The sequence below is a fragment of the Sparus aurata genome, chromosome 22 (genome assembly GCF_900880675.1).
Source record: "Sparus aurata chromosome 22, fSpaAur1.1, whole genome shotgun sequence".
In the NCBI taxonomy this organism is placed as follows: Eukaryota; Metazoa; Chordata; class Actinopteri; order Spariformes; family Sparidae; genus Sparus; species Sparus aurata.
The window spans coordinates 18,428,989-18,449,448 of record NC_044208.1 but is presented as its reverse complement, the minus strand read 5'-3'; the positions used below and the strand labels follow the sequence as shown (position 1 = coordinate 18,449,448).

General features: G+C 40.0%; 1 protein-coding gene across 2 annotated transcripts in view; it reads left to right on the top strand.

Moving 5' to 3' along the window:
• Positions 1 to 16,264, top strand: part of mthfd1l (methylenetetrahydrofolate dehydrogenase (NADP+ dependent) 1 like) — a 37,629-nt gene extending 21,365 nt beyond the window's left edge. Inside the window, exons 21-28 of one of the 2 annotated variants that reach the window (XM_030406052.1) lie at positions 2,298 to 2,437; positions 3,363 to 3,404; positions 5,252 to 5,355; positions 5,553 to 5,730; positions 7,492 to 7,599; positions 8,294 to 8,446; positions 14,403 to 14,511; positions 14,800 to 16,264. In XM_030406052.1, the coding sequence (XP_030261912.1) occupies positions 2,298 to 2,437; positions 3,363 to 3,404; positions 5,252 to 5,355; positions 5,553 to 5,730; positions 7,492 to 7,599; positions 8,294 to 8,446; positions 14,403 to 14,492 (815 nt within the window). In that variant the 3' untranslated portion in view covers positions 14,493 to 14,511; positions 14,800 to 16,264. Of the gene's footprint in view, positions 1 to 2,297; positions 2,438 to 3,362; positions 3,405 to 5,251; positions 5,356 to 5,552; positions 5,731 to 7,491; positions 7,600 to 8,293; positions 8,447 to 14,402; positions 14,524 to 14,799 lie in introns of both variants that reach the window. The other variant, XM_030406051.1, reaches the window with a different exon arrangement.
• Positions 16,265 to 20,460: the final 4,196 nt, after the last annotated feature.

The window sequence follows — 20,460 nt, the reverse complement described above, 5'->3', positions numbered from 1 at the left end:
TGCCTCTCATCTCTGCCTCAGTCAGTCTTTTTACTCTTGCGTCTCTGGTGAAATAAATTGAACTTTGACTAGTAGTTAGTGGAGAGTAACCGCACAGTGCAGAGTGATGCATTTCTTCATTGAAACACATGCCTCAGAGAGATGTGCTTCATCAAATGTCCGCCACAAGCAGTGTGAGTTACAGTGAAAGAATGACTTTTTTTTCTTTTCTTTTTTTTTTACACCAAATGCCTCATCTGTATAATGTTATCTTGTTAACTTCTTTATTGAATTTCATTTTTTTTAAACAAATTAACTTGATAAAATGCACTTTATCTAATCACATTTTTATATTCTGTTTAGGATAACATAATAGATTTTCCTTCCTAAAGGAACTGATACAAATCATTCCAGTATGCCACTTTGACAGCTTAACTGCCCTCTATAAAGTATGCATTTACTCTATAGATCAAACCTGTGCACATCACTCTCGCACATACACACACGAGCATGTTAAAGACATACACATAATTTATCACATTAATTTCATTTGTTTCCTTGCACGCTTCCGAGTCGCTTCATCGTCATCCTTTTAATTGAATTAAATGTTAAGAGGGCTCTTTGTCATTGTGTACTACACACAGGCTACCCTCACATATGGAGGTTATAAAGCCAAAAGGGGAATGCCACCAGTTTGGACTTATGTTACACAACATACTCCTTTCAGTGTTGAACAATTGTAATAGACTCCCCAGTGAATTAAGAAAGAAGATGATGTTCAGAGTAAGTGAAGTTTGTGGCTTGCTCCACAGTTGTAGCGATTTGTTGTAGTTGTGCTCTAGTGGGATATGACGTACAAAACTATAAAACTAATAGATCTTAATTAGAATAATAAAATGGTGATGTACATCCTCGGCTGTTAAAACAAGCCACTCTTTCTCCCATAACATTGTCTAATTCTTATGTAACTTCCCTCTCTGTGACCTTCTCGTAAATTTCAGTGTAATTTAATGTAAAATGTGCCTCGCTATAACTTATAGTTATATTATAACTTATAGTATAACTTATGCAGTTACATGTTTTGTATGCTTTATTTAACGCTTTAATGTTTTTCAAAACAAGCTACAAAGCATTTTACACAAATGTTTTTTAAAAACAATAACAGTCAATAGAGTATTGTGATAAAATATAGAATATAGCAGAGAATTTGGTCCATATCAGAGAAAAAAATTGTTAATTTCACATTTATGGCTCAGCTGTTTCTAATGTACTGCGAGTTGTCAACATAAGGACAGAATAGTCTAGACATCAACATTATGTGGACTTGTGGGAGAAAATCAAAACAAACTTTATTCCTATTACTTGAACGCCTTATTGGTCCTCCCCGGTCATAAAATGTTCATGAAGCTTGATACTCTCAAGCTGGACTTTTTTTTTTTTTTGATAAACACTGACTAGCAGCTGGAAATAAGGAGAGGAGACAGCATGTCGTGTCACATACATTTTATTTAGTTTAGCTTTTGAATTCAAGTGTCACATGGTTGACTCATCTTCCACTTGAAAGAGACTGCACTCACATAGAAAGCAGCACTTTCTTTGGTGGTGTGTGTGCCATTACCATCTTCCCCTTCCAGGGCTCAAATGACCATGTTCCCACCAGGCTAAACACACTACACTAAATGGGGAGATATACCAGAAGTTGTTAAAACCTCACCAAACAATGTAGGTGTGAAATCAACTTTATTCTTCCTCTGAAATTCTTGTTTTGGCCCACCAGCAAGTGTTTTAGTACAATGGTGCCACACACATACACACATCAAGTAATAGGAACCCTTATCTTAACAAGGCTGTCATTCCAGGTGGACTATTTGCTTTGTTTGGAGCGCGTTCAAGAGGCCTGTGTGTAGGGGTGTCAGTATTGGAGGCCCTCTGTCTCTTTGAGAGCCCTTACAGTGAACCCATTTCTCAGTAGAGTATCACTGTTCAGAAAGAAACATTCAGTCTTATCTTTTATTCACATAATTCCTTAAAGATGATTGAACTCTCGCATGTCTGTAATCTCGTTTTTTTTTTCAAGAAAGATATTGTATAAAACAAACAATACTGGTGATAGATGCCTGGCTAAAGATCAGGTCAGCTTATATGGGCTACCACCATAAACTACTCTTTCCAATAACTGTCTGTTTGAATTCTGAGCAGTGTCCATTATGCACTATAATGATTATTGCAAGAAATTTGTTGGTTTTTTTTAATGGAAATGTCAGGATAGTTGTTCAAATCTTCTGCCTTATAAAACCTCCCTGTCTGTTTCCTCACAGTGACGGAAGCTGGTTTTGGAGCAGACATTGGGATGGAGAAGTTCTTCAACATCAAATGTCGGGCTTCAGGACTGAGGCCAAATGTGGTGGTGCTGGTTGCAACTGTCAGAGCATTGAAAATGCATGGCGGTGGCCCGAATGTAAGGTTACATCTATCACCTTCTGTCTTTTGCCTCTTTATGATGCTGCCTTAAAATATCATAATGTGATGCAGAAGAATTGAATAATCCGTGGAATGGATGTTTTCAACAACCTTAACTAGCATGTGACAGTTATATGTACACGGTCCATATCGCGTACCTAAACAGTAAGATGCTTTTCTTGATCCACTATACTGATATGGAATTGTAACTCAATAGAAATTGATTAATCAGTTTATAGAATCACTGAAAGTTATCTTTGTGCATATCTGTCGCACCCCTGTTACAAACATCACAAGGTTGTGTGAATGTTTCCATGCATTTTTCTGAAACAAAATCTCCTGTGTGGCCCTACTCAATCCACCAGCTGTTCAGTGATAGTTCAGCATTCTGTTTTACCTCCATACTGCTGATAACCTCAAGTATACAAGTCCTTTCGCAACATCAAGTAAAAGAAGGGTATTTAAAGCTAGGTCAGCTTTTTCTCAGTCCTACAGCTGCCACAGAGGTACGATTATTTTCGTTCCTTTTTCTGAATACATAATGTATTGACTACTCTCAGGATAGCAGGATCATTTCACCCAGTATAACAAAATGTGTTTCTGAACAACATTACAGACCCTAGCTTTAAGGGCAATTTTTCATGCTCCAGATGTTTGTGATGAAAGAAATAACTAGATGACCTAAATTTATCTAATCAAAAACAATTATTGAAATCTGGGGTATTTATTGGTCTGCATTCATTACACTGAACAGCCTAGATAAACTGCGGCATTTGAAGGTGTTTCCAGGGAAACATTAACATGAGGAACTAAAACACCAGTTAAATATTACAAAGTTATAAATGTGTCCCTAAAAGCAATAATAATGCATTACTGAATGTGATATAATGCTGAAGTGTGTGATTGTTTCTCTGTGTTTTCAGGTGTCAGCGGGCGCACCTCTACCCAGAGAGTACATTGATGAGGTACAAGCCACGTAGATATGCACACATGCACACAAATATACACTCAAATAAGCATATCCACTGTGAAAAGAGAAAAAGAAAAAGATGAAAAAGATAAACTTTAGGGACACATTTAAACATATTAAAGCTGAAGACTTTGTGGTTTCTGGCATGACTTCCAATCAGGTTAGAATAACTGACTGAGCCTTTTGTATTACATTTAGTTGTCAAGGAAAATTGGAGCCGTAAAAGTCATCTGCCAGTACAAGACCCAATAAACAATCATGTGCTTTTCTACGAAATCCTATTTGGTGGTGGGCCTGTGTGTTGTGCTTCTAGGTGAACTCTGAGTTGTTCCACGCTGGTGCGACACAGTTCGCACATTATTCCATCACTTATCAAATCATTCATGCTGGTTTGTCCTTTAGGCCAAGTGTCTGATATAAGCCAGGAAAAGCCTGAGAAGTGAGAACTTATTCAACACATTCATAGAGATTTATGTGTGATGCAATAAAGGAAGTTCAACCTATCTGCCTCAGGCCTCCAGCTGTATTTTCGTGGACATTAAATTCCCCGCCTCTATGCATAAATACTTCGCCCACTAACGGGGGTTAAGAGCACTTATTTGATTAACAGCACAAATACGGCCTTTCAATGTGGTTTCCGGGCATTTAGTCCTTAGCAATGTAGAGGAGGGGTTCTTTTGATGTGTGTGTACGTGTTCACATTCATATCTGGCCATAATCACTGGTCTTTCAGGCAGGTTCAGCTGAGTAAATAATGAAGCAGTATAAGTTAATTGTGAGGCTTTTAACAAGAACCAGAAGTACTGCAGAAAACAGAGCCAGGGAAATGAATTTATGGGACCTGTATGGCCTTACTGCTCTGAGCCTGGGGCTTCTCACACACATACACACACGCACACAGAAACAGTGAAAGATTGAATTGCGGCGGTCGAACTTTGAGTAGCTGCACAAGATAAAATGTTCTTGGGAGTAACTGGAGTTGCACACGATATGAGAATGATAAATGAATAACTGCACACAGTAGGATACTACCAGGGTTTTTCCATAGCAGTGGAGGTAATCGCTCCGAGCTAGGGCCACAAACAGGTGTGAATGTTTTATTCACTGCACATAAGAAAGTGCAAACCACAGATTCTCTGGTAGAAAATACAAACATACTGAGAGGTGTACTTACAAAAACAGAACTTTCGCTTCCTCCTTCAACTGCACAATAGCCGCCAAGGACGCATGCAAGGGAAGAGGACCATCATGTTTTGGTCATAGTCAGTTCTGCTGCCTGAAGCCATCCCATGCTCTGAGGCTGTAGTGGAAACTCATGGGTTGGCTTGGTACTGCAATGCTAAAGAGGACCAAAGCCAGGCTCATGTAAAAATATGTTGCTTCAAAGAAATAAAACTAATTAATTAATTAAGTAGCCCTATTAAGGCACAGGATGACTCCCATGATTTTTTTTTTATGTATTTGTTTTGAAAACTCCAGCTAAATGGATAAATAGGAAATAAAGTAATGGATTTCCAGTCATACCCTTCAAATTATATCTCTTCCTAATACTTGGCTAGTGGGTGCTATGAGCACCGGGCTACCACAACGCCCCAGGAGCCTCCATAGATTTACTTTGGATTATACACAAACATACATCGCCACTCAGATTTTGTTTTACTTGTCATTGTTGCTTAATGACTGATAACTGATAAACCCAGCCCGGTTGCTGTAAGGGACTGTGTTACAGGGTGGGAGAAATCCTGATGCCACAGATTTATAGTTATAGTCTTAACAATGTCAATTGAAGTACAATAATACATTTTTGAACCTTGTCTCTTCCTCTGTCTCTTTCTCCTCTAGAATCTGAGTCTGGTTGCAGGTGGTTGCCATAGCAATCTCAGGAAGCAGATCCAGATAGCACACCTGTTTGGAGTGCCAGTCGTGGTTGCGCTCAATGTCTTCAGGTAAGATGCATCCAGACAAACACCCACACACGCACAACCTTACTTGAGTGACCTACTTTTCAGTAATAAACAGTAAACTAATGGAATTAACAGTAACAAGGAGAGAGTCAATATTTTCCTTAAGGGCCCCCCCCCCCCAATTTTGTCATCATGGCCACCAGGCACTGCTAACAATGTTCTACTTGGTGATCTTTTAGGACCGACACTCAGGCAGAGATTGACCTTGTGTGTCAGCTGGCAAAAGAGTGCGGAGCATCTGATGCTGTGCCGTGTCACCACTGGGCGCAGGGCGGGCGAGGTTCCCTCGAGCTGGCCCAAGCTGTAAATGAGGCCGCCAGCAGACCAAGCAACTTCCAGTTTCTGTACAATAAAGAGGTGAAAACAGATACTCTAGATTAAATAACTGCTCTAAGACTCTTTTAAGACATAAAAATACTCTGCTTTATTTAATAATCTGTCTCTGAAAGAAAAAAGTGGAAAAGTTTAAAATGACATCTTGTCCTTTTCCCTTAAAGAAAGATACAGAATCTATGAATACATGAATGTGTTTATTTCAAAACTTTCAACTAGCGGACACAGGAGGGCTTGTATGTCACTTCAAAAGTCGGTAAACAGGCATCATTCTGCAAAATGATGCCAAAACATCGTGTTGAAGTTATAGTAAGCATAACATTTTTGAGTCTTTGTGACAGTAATTTTTATGGCTTTGTTTTATTGCTGTAAGATAGGCAGTTGTAATTATCCCTCTTCCTACTTTCTCAGTACTGGATACTTCCTGTTTGTAGTAAAAGACAATGTTTTCTTTGGGAGTGTAGCCAGAGAATGTGGAAATAAAAAAAAACATCAGCTGGTTTGAGTTAGTGAGTTTGGGAAGCTGTGACTTACATTAGCTGAGCGTGCGTGTGTGTGTGTGTGTGTGTGTGTGTCTGTCTGTCTGTCTGTGTGTGCCTTTTTAAATGTTTACCTGCATTAAAAGAGACCAATAATGGGATTACAATAGGTCCAGTAATAATTCTAGGTACAATAGAATAAGTCCAGTTAAATTAGCGATCTAAACGTCTAGTATCCAACCTTCATAATACCGTAAGTTCACAAAGACAGCTTGATGGGGTAGAGGTGAGGAGGAAGGTGAGTGAACAGGGGAGTTCAGAGGATGTTGACTTTGACAGACAACCTCGGGATAAGACTGTTGGTGGAGAACAGGGAACTTAAAAGATGAAGAGGCCCAACAACAGCCCTAAAGCAGGGACCCTGTCAGACCAGTGGGTTGAACTTAAGGATACAAAGATTTTCAGCAGGCAGTCTGCCTCAGGGGTCGTTGGATTGAACATGTCTCAGGAGGAAGAGAAAACTATGTTCGCAGCATCAACGTCAGGAGTGGCCATAGTACAGCACATGTCATTGTAAGAGGCCTTAATGACCTTAATGATGAGCCCAATTAACTAAATTGATCCCTCTATCAGACTTCATCTGGCATGCCTGCCCTACGACAGCTGGTTGGAACAACCAATTACCTCCCTATTTATCTAATCTTTTATAATCTGCAAGTCCTCTTAAATTTTACTCATTTAAGTCCAAAACACAGCGTAAGCATGTACACATATGACGACCAACCTTGTTACTTTCCACGAAAGACTAGCAGACAGACAGAAAAGCTACAGCTTTCCTTGAATTTGAAAATCCCATGAAAGCACATCTTCTGGCTGGCACGAAGGAAATCGAATATCTCACTGATCCCCAGTTCTGGCATTACAAGAGGATAATATCATAAAAAGATATTTCCTGATGAGCTACAGCTTCAGGAGATTCAAGTATGAAATCAACTGAAATAACAAGCACAAGATTTCTCTATCTCAGCCAGATCTCCAAATTTACTTATTTACCCGAATAACTTATTCAGATTATGAAAGGGTCATCAAAGAGTAATAGTGGAAATGAGAGTAGAGCAAAGGTTTGCAGCATGTTGTATGAATCAAATAATCAAAGTAAAATATGTTAATTGATTTAATTTGGTCTGTGTATCTCTTATTAACCCGAGATCAAACGGATGTTTATTCCCTAAATCTAATTTCCTCGATTGTTACCTTTTGAGTGCTCATGTGTTTCCACTTGTCTTTCTCTCTGTGTTTCCCATAGATGCCGATAGTGGAGAAGATCAGAACAATCGCCAAAAAAGTGTACGGCGCGGATGATATCAAGCTGTCTCCAGAGGCTGAGGCCAAGATAGATTACTACAGTCAACAGGTGAGCTCACTGCCGCTGCGATAACAACTGACTCACACACTGACAGGACTTATACAGCTCAGCTTCTGTCTCACTCTGCGTTTCACTTTGGTTCAACGGCAATTCTAATTTCTACCCCTGTCCCTCGTTATAGAGCTCCCCCATGCCACTCAGAACAGAGTTACAAGGATATTGGTTGAAATCTCCCACTATGAAACAGAGCAACCCTCATATGTCATAGTCGTCTATCTGTGTTTAAGTAAACAGACACAAATGGACATTTACAATATAACATCTTCCATTGTGGTGATTTGTCTTGTGTTACTGGGGAAATCCTGATATTATCATAATGCCATTTACAGTTTGTCTGATGGAGATAGAAAAGCACTGACGCTTGCAGTTTGTTCACAACCTCACGCTAGCAATCAAGTCATCAGATACAAGGGAACACTGCTTCATTACCTTGCCACTAGCAGTGCTTTACAGGCTAACATTGGCAATCTGTGTTCCTACCCTGCCAGAGACATGCGCCAAATGCAGACTGTCGTGCACAAATCAGCAATTACAGTGTTACGTTAGCTAGTTAACAACCATAACATCAGCAAGCTAGAAGTGATTGTTTTAAGTTGTTGTACAGAAAAGGACCATAATACACTGACACGAGTTCACACGCATACATTAACGTCTTTTCTTTTTGTCTTTTTTGTTTAACCAGGGCTACGGATCCTTGCCCATTTGCATGGCCAAGACACACCTCTCTCTGTCCCACATGCCTGACAAGAAGGGTGCACCTACTGGATTTGTTTTGCCAATCAGAGATGTTCGTGCCAGCATCGGGGCTGGCTTCGTCTACCCACTTGTGGGAACGGTATGTACCTTTAGTCGGAAACAGACTAAAGGCTAACTGCCTGTCACAAATGACTGGATCCACAAACTGTCATTAATGTGATTAGCGTGTATTTACTGTGTATGTTATGTTTACTCTCATAACTGTTGATAACAAACATTTCACAGCAGATACTGACACGTGTCGTTTAGTTTAAAATATCTTGCATAAAGATACTGACAATCTTGCATAATTTTTTGTTCTTTTAGAGATTGCAACAGCTTCTTTTTTGTTTTGTTATAAAACAAAAAAGGCTATAATTTATATTTTTTACAACCTGCAACAATATGTATCATGGCAGTGTGAAAACAGTCAGCAAATTGGTCAGTCAAAGTGATTAACCCACAGAATTAGAAGAATTATATCCTGAATCTGCAGTCCCCCTAAACTCGATGAAACTTGCAGCTCATTTATTAGATGTCTTGCTGCAAATTTTGTTCCTTCGCACTGATCTCATAGCGTTGTTTTCAGCTGCAGCAAGCAGCTGTTTACTGTGGAAAAGTCTCTAATAAACGAGCATACAGATTGTTCTCAGCACCTAACATCAAACAGACACAGTTCGCTGGTGAACAGAGTGGAGCATTTAGGAGCTTAAGAGCTAAACATTTCCCTCAGGAGTTGGCAGAGACCAAAACAGAGCCAAAAAGAGTGAATATTTGACTAACCCTTTGCAAACAAGATCGACATATAAACATAAAAGGTGATGATCAACGTTGTGTTCACAACTCGTTTCCATCTTATGCAGGTTTTAAAAGTCAAATCTGGAACATGTCATGCTTCACCCTGAGGGGGCGATTGCAAAGTGTTTTGGCTTAGATCCAAAGATTGTTGCATTGTAGACACCACAGGGAATCAAGCCAGAGTGTTATGATAACCCTACATTTTGACCTGGTGCATAGAGCCTACCGAATGTTTTCTTGTGTGATATTTCATTTTTACTTTTTTACTCATTACTGTGACATCTAGCTCAAACACTGATTGCTCCTTTTGTTCACAGAAATTAAGTCTGTCAATCTCTGATATTTTATGTTTATGTTGGGGTTTGTTGCTGTGGGCTTGAGTCACAGATTCCCCCTCTCTGTCTGGTTTACATCTAAATTGAAGCATCTCTCGAGAGCTCTGACATAGTCAAAACTTTATGTTCATTGTCTCCTCGTCCTTACAGCCCACATAGGGTCATGGGTTCTTGCAGCTGCTGTGTCTATTTATCCTCATACTCCTCCCTTCCTCCTTGTTTTATATTTGGTTCCTATCCCTTGCTCTTCCTGACAACCACATTACTGAGCTGGTTAGAGCTGAGCTGGAGCCTCTTGGTTGACGATGGGCCGGGCAGGAAGGAAGCGGCTTCCTGAGCATTTTGCCTCCTGCTGTTTCACCAGTGTACCCTGGGGGCCAGGCTTTGATAGGCTGAGACAGAGGTGTCAAACACCGGGCATGCTGGGAAGGCATGGCAGTGTCTTGGTATGGCGTCTGTCCAGTCTCCCAACTTTGCCTTTGATCTGCTGTGGCCCGCGGAGCCACTGGCATGTCGACAACCCATGAACTGTGACTCCTAACACAAAGGAAGTCTCCAAATTCTTCTTTGAACTCTTTGGCTTAACCCCCGTCTGTCAGATTGATCCATAGATTGAATATTTTAAGTTATAGAGAGCTGAAATCCAATCACATTTTCCAGTGTTGCTTCTGTTTTTTCCTGGGGGTTTCTGGGAGGAGGCTGTTACAAGATAACCGGATGAGCACGGTGGTTTGTCTTAAACAACCATCTCGGAAGCCATCCTTGGAAACTGTTTGGAGAGGGGAAGACATTTTCAAAAACTATTTGAAGAAACACTTCGACAAAGGTGATTTGACAGAGCCCAGTGGAGCCCAGTTGAGTGTTGAAGAGTGAAAAACATCTTTTCCATCATAAAAAAAAAGCCTTCAGTGGTGTTCTTTTCTCTTCCTTTGATGAAGAAATACTCTCTAGTTCTAATATTACTGATGCTATAGCAGCATATACTCTAACCTGCCATTGTTATTTTGTCATCATTGTCCCTTACTTCCCTACAGGACACTAGATGCTCTTGACTATCACATGAACTTGAAGATTAAATCTTTAAAGAAATCTTTAAAAAGCATATTTTTGAACATGGATAACATTCCTGTCTCTTAATTTATGCATGTTTTGCATTTTTTTTGTCCAATGGTTCATTCACACACCCTCAGGTCACACTTGACTCTGAGAGGTCTAAAGAGAAACCTAACCAGCAAAAGTCCTGAAGCGGTGAAGGCGTATGTGTGAGAGGAGGGGGAGGTTGGGAGGGGGGAGGGGGGGTTAGGGGTCTTCACATGGTGAAGAGTCAGGAAGGGGCTGATGTCATTCTTCAGATATGTGAGGGAGGGGTCGCCAGCAGAACAATAGATCTCTGTAGAGTTCATATCCCGTTAGAACTGCCTCCACTGCACCGTTAAACCCAAAACCCAGTACAGATTTATAGAAACCTTGGTCTTGGCTGGATGTTCCACATGGACGCTACTGGTAAATCTTCAACAAGTTGTAGACAGGGAATCATGATTACATCTATGAAAGAAAGCGCACAAGATGAAATCAGACTTGATCCCATTACAATACAGTATCCAAATTTGGAGTATCCACTGCAGTTGTATTAATATACTTTTCTCTGTTATGCGAGTACTGAATATTTATATAGTCACTCCTAACCTGAGTCCTTAATGTGCCTCACGTCTATCACTGAGCGTTGAGTAATTGTCTCATGTTTACAATGTTTCACTGTTAAGTTCAAAGCTCTTTCTCGGGGGGAAAATATGCGCTCTCACAGGTGAGAGTTCAACAAGACTCATGAGGTCTTCTGTCTCATCAGTGTAACTCAACTTTTCAGTCAGTGGGTCAATTTATATGGCATTTTCACAATCTTTTGAGCCAAGAATCTAACAAGCGGCCAAGCTTTCTTATTCACTAATACCAAAATTTCATTCACTCAAATAGTCCATTAATCTATAATGTCACAACAGTTTGCTTTTGAATTTAATTTCATAATCCTCTCAATCCTCTTCTGGAGTAACTGCGCTGTTGTTGACCAAGACTCCTCTCCAGAACCAGTGGGGGGTGAAAATCCAGCTACATTGTCTCCTCCAGGGTTTTCCCCGACAAAGACACATTGTGTTGGTGCATAATAGAGGGACTTATTTGGCCGAGTGGAGTTTCCAACTTTAGCCACGGAGTGTTGTGTGTTTTTGCGAGTGCCAACTTGTTCTCAGGCTTGAGAGGAGGACCGGCAGAACAGCGCTTCCTTTGTTGCTTTCAAGACCTTGACAGTTTATCTGCACATTTCAGCATCTTTTGATATTTAAATGTGTAGCCTGACACAGCTGAGAAGCAAATAACTTGTGTTTGTGAATCAAATTACTCTATAATCTCCCTGTGGCCTTGGTACCAGACCACAGCAGTTTAATTTCAGCAAAAAAGAGAAACTGACTGGTCTCAGTGAGGGGTGGTGGGAGATTTTTCATTACTGCAGCCATGCTTTGTTGTTTAGAATGATAAAACAGGTGCATTGTTGGGCTTTCTGACCACATTTTATGGTAATTTTGCTAATTTCTGTGTACTACAGTCCTGTTTAGCCACTGTTGCTATGAAGAGGAACCCAGTCAAAGGCACGAATTACAGTGGCTGCACTTTGTCATTGAGTTTGTGAACACTATATGGCACCATAGTTACTGAATTCAACCAAAATCGACCTGATGTAACCTAAAAAAGGAAACAAAACTTGATTTAACCTGCAGATTCTCACCAACAGCTGACAGAATTTTTAGCTTTGTGATTGGACGTTTCTTTTTCGGACCTGTAGTTACCTTTTCCACTGACATTTTTATTAACACACGCTTGTACCTTTCACTTTTCATCAAAGATCCAGGTGTTTTCTAATGCAGTTCTTAATATATTGTACTGATCATTTAACACGTTCATGCCTAGCCATGCTTCAACTGTGAGTCATGTTGCGTGATCTATGGGAAACATGAAAGTGAATCCCACTTAGACGTCCAGTAGTGACATCGTGCAATGATGCTCAAACATTCTGGTGTCACAACTGAAAGGAGCACAAGTAACAAAGTACCTCCTCTGCCATCACTGTTATTAATGGGCTCCATTAGAATTAAATTTAAAGCATTGATTTTGGATTCCTTTAAGTCCCCACATCGTCTGAGTCATCTGTGGTTAAAGGGTTATTGATGGACGTGGTAAGAACAGCGTCATGTACCAGCAACACTGCTGACATCAGACCAGCCAACAATGAGAGTGAGCAGTAAGCGTCCGTCAGATTTTGTAAGCACATAGTCCTCGTTTGGTCCCTTCGTTTACTCACAGAGCCGCGTTTCCTCAGACAGGAAATTGGCTGGTCACTTCCCTCTGTCTCATTTCCACTAATGGGCCCATAAACCTGGCCCTGGGTCAGAAGGGGGGAGGCACGCAAAGAATGTCGTTCGCTGTCTAATGAGCGAGATAATTTACTTTTCATCTTGGATGGGATGATCTGGCTGGGTTTCATGGAGAGGAAAAGTGTTTTATGAGTCAGACATATGCCTTGGATCAGTCTCTAGGTGCAAAATAGATTCTTTTTTTTACATAATTGTTGATTGAATTTTATAATGATTTGGTTTTGGCATCTAAACCACACAGGGCAGGCTTTCAGTATCTGGTCCCATTGACTGCATGTTCAAGCCTCTATTCACATGTTATCAATTTCTTTCGGAAATCAATAATTTCTTGTGGTAGTAACATGTTCACATGATCACGCAGGCATGCGTATACTACAGCGGTGGACAGGACAGAAGTCTCTCCAGTACCCAGTGTTTTCAATTTTGCTTTAGATAAATGTTTGGTTAGTATTTGTTGGCAAAACACGTAATTGTTTCTGTTTTGTTTTTTTCTCTCCATGGAAGGATAGTTAATTCAGCGCTTGGGTAAAAAATGTCATTATCCTGATGGCATTCAGAAAAAATACTGTAAACATTAGGCATTTCCATTTGTTCACTCTCTAAGGAAGCTGCTGCCCACCAGAATTAAGTATGTTCTGCATCAAAAAACTCCTGCACACGGTCTGTAATTTGTACTGACTTTATTAACAAGTTTTCGGTTTTTGGTCCTTCATATATAGTAACATTTTGTTTAGTCTACCATGTCATTTTTTCAGTATTTCAAACACAAATTGCAGCTTTTTTTTAGCTTCTTATAGAACAAATCAAAGTCAACATGATCCAGGAATCTCTCCATACCCCCTTCTTTCTGACAGTAATCTTGATCCATCTGAACCACAGTCAGTATTACCACTATGACCTCATACATGGCCTCTAAACTTTGTCTCGCATCTGAGGTTGCCTTTTGTAATCTAGATTTTGACAACAATGAGAACAAAGTCGACCACTGTCTGTGGCTAAACTCATCACTGCTAAAGTGGAGGTTGTCAACACGTTGATCGTCTGTCTGCCCGTACTGAAATGAGTCTAGATTATAGTCATTGTACCTGTAGGGGTTGATCTTATTCTGAGTCATTTATGAGAAGTCTGATACTAACTCCTGCATGCGAGTTGTCCTCCTGTGTAGAGCAGCTGTGTTGTGGCAAACGCTTTAATATCATGTTTTAGGAAGGTAAGATTACAATCTAGATAATCACTGAAACATGAAAATCCAGCTACTTCTGTCTCATCTTTAAACAGGAGCCTCTTTAAAATGTCAGTGACGGTGGACAGATTTTTATTTAACCATTTTGAATTGGACCAAACAACCTGAAACAATCACTACATTAAAAACATGAGGGAATAAGACGGAGAAAAAGTATTACAGACTGGTTTCGACCACAATTACTTTTTCTTTTGTTTCAGTTTCTCTCATTCCGCCTGCCAATAAAGTTCTTCTGCTTTTCTTGTGTTTCCCCCTCAGATGAGCACCATGCCAGGTCTGCCAACCCGACCCTGTTTCTACGACATTGACCTTGACCCGGTCACAGAGGAGATCACCGGGCTGTTCTGATCATGCTCCTAATTTGGAGGTATCCATTAAGGTATACTGTCCTTCACAGTGACATAAAGAGTTGTATTAAAAAAACTGAACAATTACAGTAATTAGAAAGGAACGAACATTCATTGTGTCATTATAAACATTTTACAAGCTGTCGCCCTTTTCTTCTTCTGTGAGACTTTATTTCCTCTCTGGAGTTTTTAGTTTACTGCTTCATTCACTCTGTGCCAAGGCGGCAGTCTGTGAGGGCACACTCTCACTTAAACACAGAGTTAAAAATCATCATCCTGTTTTTCTTTTTTTTTTTTTCTGCTCTCAGGATCCCTTCAGCTCCACGCGGGCACAATCAGACCCATCCATCCCTTCGACCTTCGGCTTCTTCTTCTTCCGAGCAGCCCAAACACTGTTCGTATCACAGTAACACGGTTCACTGTAGCATTAGCTTCTTGCTGTATTTGCACCTCTGTGTGATATATACCAAAGATGACCTCCTACAGCCATATCATGTTCACTGTATGTGCTGTATGTGTGTTGTTTATCTCTCTGTACGATGTTTTCTGAGTATGGAAGAGTTGGTTTCAGTCTCAAAATGGCCATCTTGAATTTTACTTTAATGTTCTGATTTCCTGTATTTGTTGGGGGGAAAGTTTACCTAAATGTCTTATCGTGTTGCTGCAATGATTTATACATGTCTTAATCTTTATAACTGAAAGTGGCGCAGCGTGTGTATTAATAAACTAAAAAGCTGTCAAACGCACAAAAAGCCATGATGGCATCGATTATAAGCTCTCGTGTCCTAACCTGCTGTTCATGTATTATATTTTATATGATCAGAGTGGTTGAAATTAATTAGTATTATTTCTTTCAATCTAAATGCATATCCTCGTCAGTTTGGTTACCTCAATGGCCAAGACAATAGCTCATTACATTTACAGTACTGGCTGTGTAAAATGGTTGGGTCTGGTTTTCATCCAGAGAGCTGAATGTAACACTGCTCTCACAACGTCAGCTGGACAGAAGTTACAATCGTGCTTTGATTATCAGACGGCGACGTGATTTTCATCCAGCGCCTGTGTCTTGGTGGAGTGATTGATCACAGCGAAATCACACGTGTTACTGAAGCAGATGTTAAAGGAACAGTTAGCCTAAAAGTGAAAATTCAGTCATTTCCTGCTCACCGACATGTCGACGGAAAGACGAATAAAGTTTTGTAGTCCACTGAACATTTCTAGAGCTTCACAGCAGGACAGTGTTGCAGCATTTTCCTAAACAACTTAAGTAGGTGGGGAGTTCTATAACGTAAAAGAAAACACATAAAATGGTTCCAAACAGCTGGTCCAGCAAAATCCAAGTCTTGGGAATCACCAAGATCCAAAGTTGATTCAAGAAAGACATTATTTCCACCTTTTGGCACGCGGTTGATTTCGTGTAAACGCATCAGACAGGATGCGTACTAATGCCTTTAAGGCAGCAGCTACGGTGAATTTCGACCTTAAGGAAATAATGTCTTTTCAATTATGAGATCTTGGGGCTTCCGGATGCTTGGATTAAGCCAGAAGAACCATCGGAATCTGGGTGAGTAGATAAATGATCAGATTGTCATTTGTAGGTGAACTGAAGTTTTATTGTAAAACAAACTTTACGTGAGTGTTAAACTGACAGATTTGCTCTGGGAAAAAAAAAAGTATTGTTCTTGTTAACAACGGCTGTATGTTTAATATTTTGGTCCTCAGAAGTCAAAACTTATGTGCCTTTTACAAATAAACCTTTTATTTACTCCAGAACTCTGTGTGTTTGTGATTTCACACCTAGCAGTCGGCCTGTGGCTCAGCCCATCTGTTGTTTGGACACTTGCGCTCTCTTCCTGTTGAGGAGATTCTTCACTTCAAACCTTTTTTTTATGTTAAGCTTACTCTTTCTCTTTCCCCTCAAGTGGCATATTAAAATAAGTTTTCTTAAAATGTTTCATTTTCATTAGTTTTTCTACCTAAGTGCAGCTTCACTCCCACGGGGTGCGGTCCGTGTTGGAAGCCTGCCAGAAAGCCATCGTTCGGGCCCCCTAGCAGCACCCTGTGGTGCGGCATCTGTCATTATGAGGTGTTTGCAGGATGGAGCCAACCTGCATGTGTACACATGTGTGTACCTATCATAGCTGGCATTCCACACCTGCTAAGTCTGTTATTCTCTGTGTTCACCGGGCAGGATCTGGCACTTAAAAATACAGTCAAGGCTTCAGGAATGCTCTCATTTTACAGTAGGGCTCCAACAGCATATTTAGTGTGTGTGTGTGTGTGTGTGTGTGTGTGTGTGTGTGTAGGAGTGTTTGTGTGGGACTGAACCCTCTTGTTTTGAGCTGATGACAGATTTTAAGACATGCTGTTGACGGGGAGAGGCCTTCGTCATTGCTTTGTAACGTGCTGTAAAATCCCCACGGTGTCAGGTTCCAGTTGTTTATGTCGAACTTCTGACTCGATCAGCTGAAGCCTCTAGTTTGTTTAAGCTCTCATCTTTTAGCACTCATATTTAAAAGGCTGGCTAATTTCAGTACCAAGGACAGGTCCTTTTGAATGTTGTATGAGTGTAACTCTAGAGTGGCTATCTTGTTGCCCTATTTATAAGATGAATTATGTTTAGGGGTTGTCGAAATACCTTCATGTTTGGGGCAAATATCCACTTGGATATTAGATTTGTCTTACAGGATCAAATGATGAAGCGATTCAGTTTTATATCCAAAAGGTCAAAGGTCACTGTGACATTGTAATATTAAGCAAAAAAGTTCTGGCCAATATTCAGGAACAGTGATTTGACTGGTGTGTGTGCACATTCAACAACAAACCGTGTCAGGTTCACATCAAATGTGTGGGATCCCTAATTATTGATTACTTTTCACGATCACTGGACGACAGGCGGAGTGAGGCTTTGTACAGGAAGTCTGTCAATTGATGTTCTTAATATGCTGGCGCCATTTCGCATGTAAACAATACTGCATTAGACTGTACATCCATGTGTCTGTCATTACTTTGACGTAATGACATGATTGGGTCTTATGGAATTAGATCTTCATATACTGGTGATCATAATCACGTTAACTATGTGGTTGTAGAAGGAGCTGTAATGTACCAGACACTCATTTGAAGCTAGAGGACTGACAAATACTGAGCTGTGCAACAGGAATTTGTCTGTGAATTGACTGTAATCAAATCAAATAAATTTTATTCATATAGCCCAAAATCACAATCACATTGCCTCAGTGTGCTTCACAATCTGCACAGTGAATGCAGTCCTCTGTCCTTAGACCCTTGATTTGAGTTAGGAAAAAGTTCCCTGCTGGAAAAACTAGCATAGAACAGCATATGTTGTGTTTTGGTGCTGGTATGCTGGTCACCAGAATGGGATGTGTCTACAACCTAGTTCATATTGCAGAGTATGAGGAGGAGTGAAGATGGCAGTGAAAGTCCAATACAGGACACAGAGTCAGTGAGGTCGTCACAGTACACCAAGTTTATTGAACACAAGCTTCAAACCTGCAAGATTTTGGGGTCATTTGAGGGCACCCAATACAAACTGTAAGTAGTGCACTAAATGCACAAAAATATAAATACAACACATTGTTTTTTTGTTCCCATTTCTCTCACAAGTTGAAGTAAACAATTTTATAATGGTTTTCTTTTTTATGTACACAAAATAATTACTTCTTTCAGATTGTGAGCACACATTTGTTAAAATCCAATAAGATAAGCCATCCACCTGACAGGTGTGGCAAATCAAGATGCTGATTGAACAGGATTCAGGCACAGGTGTTCCCTGCCCAGCAGCATGGGATGTTGGTGACCAGCTTCATCAACTTCACCGGCAAGACTATGCTGATAGGCCAGCATAATTGATGGGACCTTGTTGGTGGACCAGCTTCATCATGCTGGTCCACCAGCTAAACCAGCACCAAACCAGCATAGACCAACATGGAAATCATGCTGGTCTATGCTGGTTTTTTCATCCGGGTTGCCGTACTGAGCAAAAAAACTGAACGGACAAATCACTGCTACATCACTGTTTTTTGATGCAATACGACCTTACTGCAACTTCCAGGAGCTGAACAATAAACGACTGTACTTACACAGTTAACAAACAGCACGATTTCACAGTAAATTCTGACAGAAAACTATTTGTAATTGTGCTTTTGCAATGCATGATGGGTAAAAAGTACAAGTAAAAAAGGTACAGAATACTGTAATTGGGGGTACAGCATCATACAGTAATTGAGCTATAAAATATTGTAGTTTTACAAGAAGGAAAGAAGTACCATGCTTAAAACAGGCAAACAGGCCTACAACTGGTCCAACAAGGTACATATGCTAATGGGCTAACAACAGCCTAAGAGGCCTACAACTGGTCCAAAAAGGTACACATGCTAACAGGCTAACAACAGGCTAAGAGGCCTACAACTGGTCCAACAAGGTACACATGCTAACAGGCTAACATGGTATCAGGTCTACAACTGGTCCAAAAAGGTACACATGCTAACAGGCTAACATGATATCAGGTCTACAACTGGTCCAAAAAGGTACACATGCTAACAGGCTAACATGGTATCAGGTCTACAACTGGTCCAACAAGGTACACATGCTAACAGGCTAACATGGAATCAGGTCTACAACTGGTCCAACAAGGTACACATGCCAACATTCTAACAGCAAACAGCTAATAATAAGGTTACAGATGTCTAGTATCAATGTCATTTTATAACAAAATGCTGTGTTTCCGTGGTAAAATTGTGTCTAGGTTCCTGTAGAAACACAATACTGTAAATTTCTGTGATTAGCATCTTTATTATTTTAAAAATAATTACAGTATACAAGTTGGATTTCACCACAATTGTTATCCAGTATTTTCCTGGAAAATAAAACAATAATCATTACAGTGAAAAACTTACAATGTCTATAATTTAATATAAAATAATATAAAGTCATTTTATTTGACTTTCAGTTCATAGGTCCAAGAACTGACACTGTCTTCATTATTTTTCATTCTTGTGGGTTTTTACCAGGTCAAAAACGGATAATTCAAAATTATCTTCGTTAACTTGAGTTGTCCAAGTCAAGTCAGTTTGCGTCATTTCACCAGTCTCAAGTCGTCTCAAGTACTGATTTTTGTGACTTCAAGCAGCATTTAAGGTTTCAATACTTTTACACAAACAGTAGCTCAAATTACTAGTATAGGCTAGTGTGTATGTTATCGTAAAAATGAATACAAGTCTGACAATCGTCCTTGGAAGAGCCCCCTTCTGATCTATAAAAAAACATTTACGATATATTATTTCTTCTATACTTTTCTTCTATATTTTCCCCCAACAAGATAAATCCAATATCTTTTATAGTTGTTTTAAGATCAGGTTGCCATTGTCTGCTCTTTGCACACACTCAGACAGTAAATCTCCTGTTTATTACATTTCATTGTTGTGTTACTCTCTTCAAGATATTTGTGTTTTGGTTTTGTTTAGCTGCAGGGGCCTTCAGTCGTGGCCTGTGTGAACTTGGCTTTGAGCCGTGGAGCTGTAATTTGCACAAAAAAAAGAAGAAGAAGAATTCCAAACAAAATGGCACATGGCTCAACCTACAATTAACACTAAACCTCAAGATCATCTCTCCATGAGCGAGGCAGACAGCATGGCAGTCTGTCACCTACAGATGAATAATGTGTGTACTGTATGTGTGTGTGTGTGTATGAGAGATTAGATCAGAGATTTCTAACTACGTTTGTGAGCGAATATTATTTCACTGGGTGATTAGAGCAACTTGAAATGATTAATCTTCAGGATCGATGTAGAAATGACAAACAGGACAAATCCCAGTGGATGAAATGAGAAGCTGCGGCGACAGTCGTGTTTGTTTTAGTTTTTTTTTTTAGGTGAACCACAAGAACAAAAATCTCAAACATGTGAAACTTGAACCAACACATTTGCATGTAAAAGTGGATGTTTGTT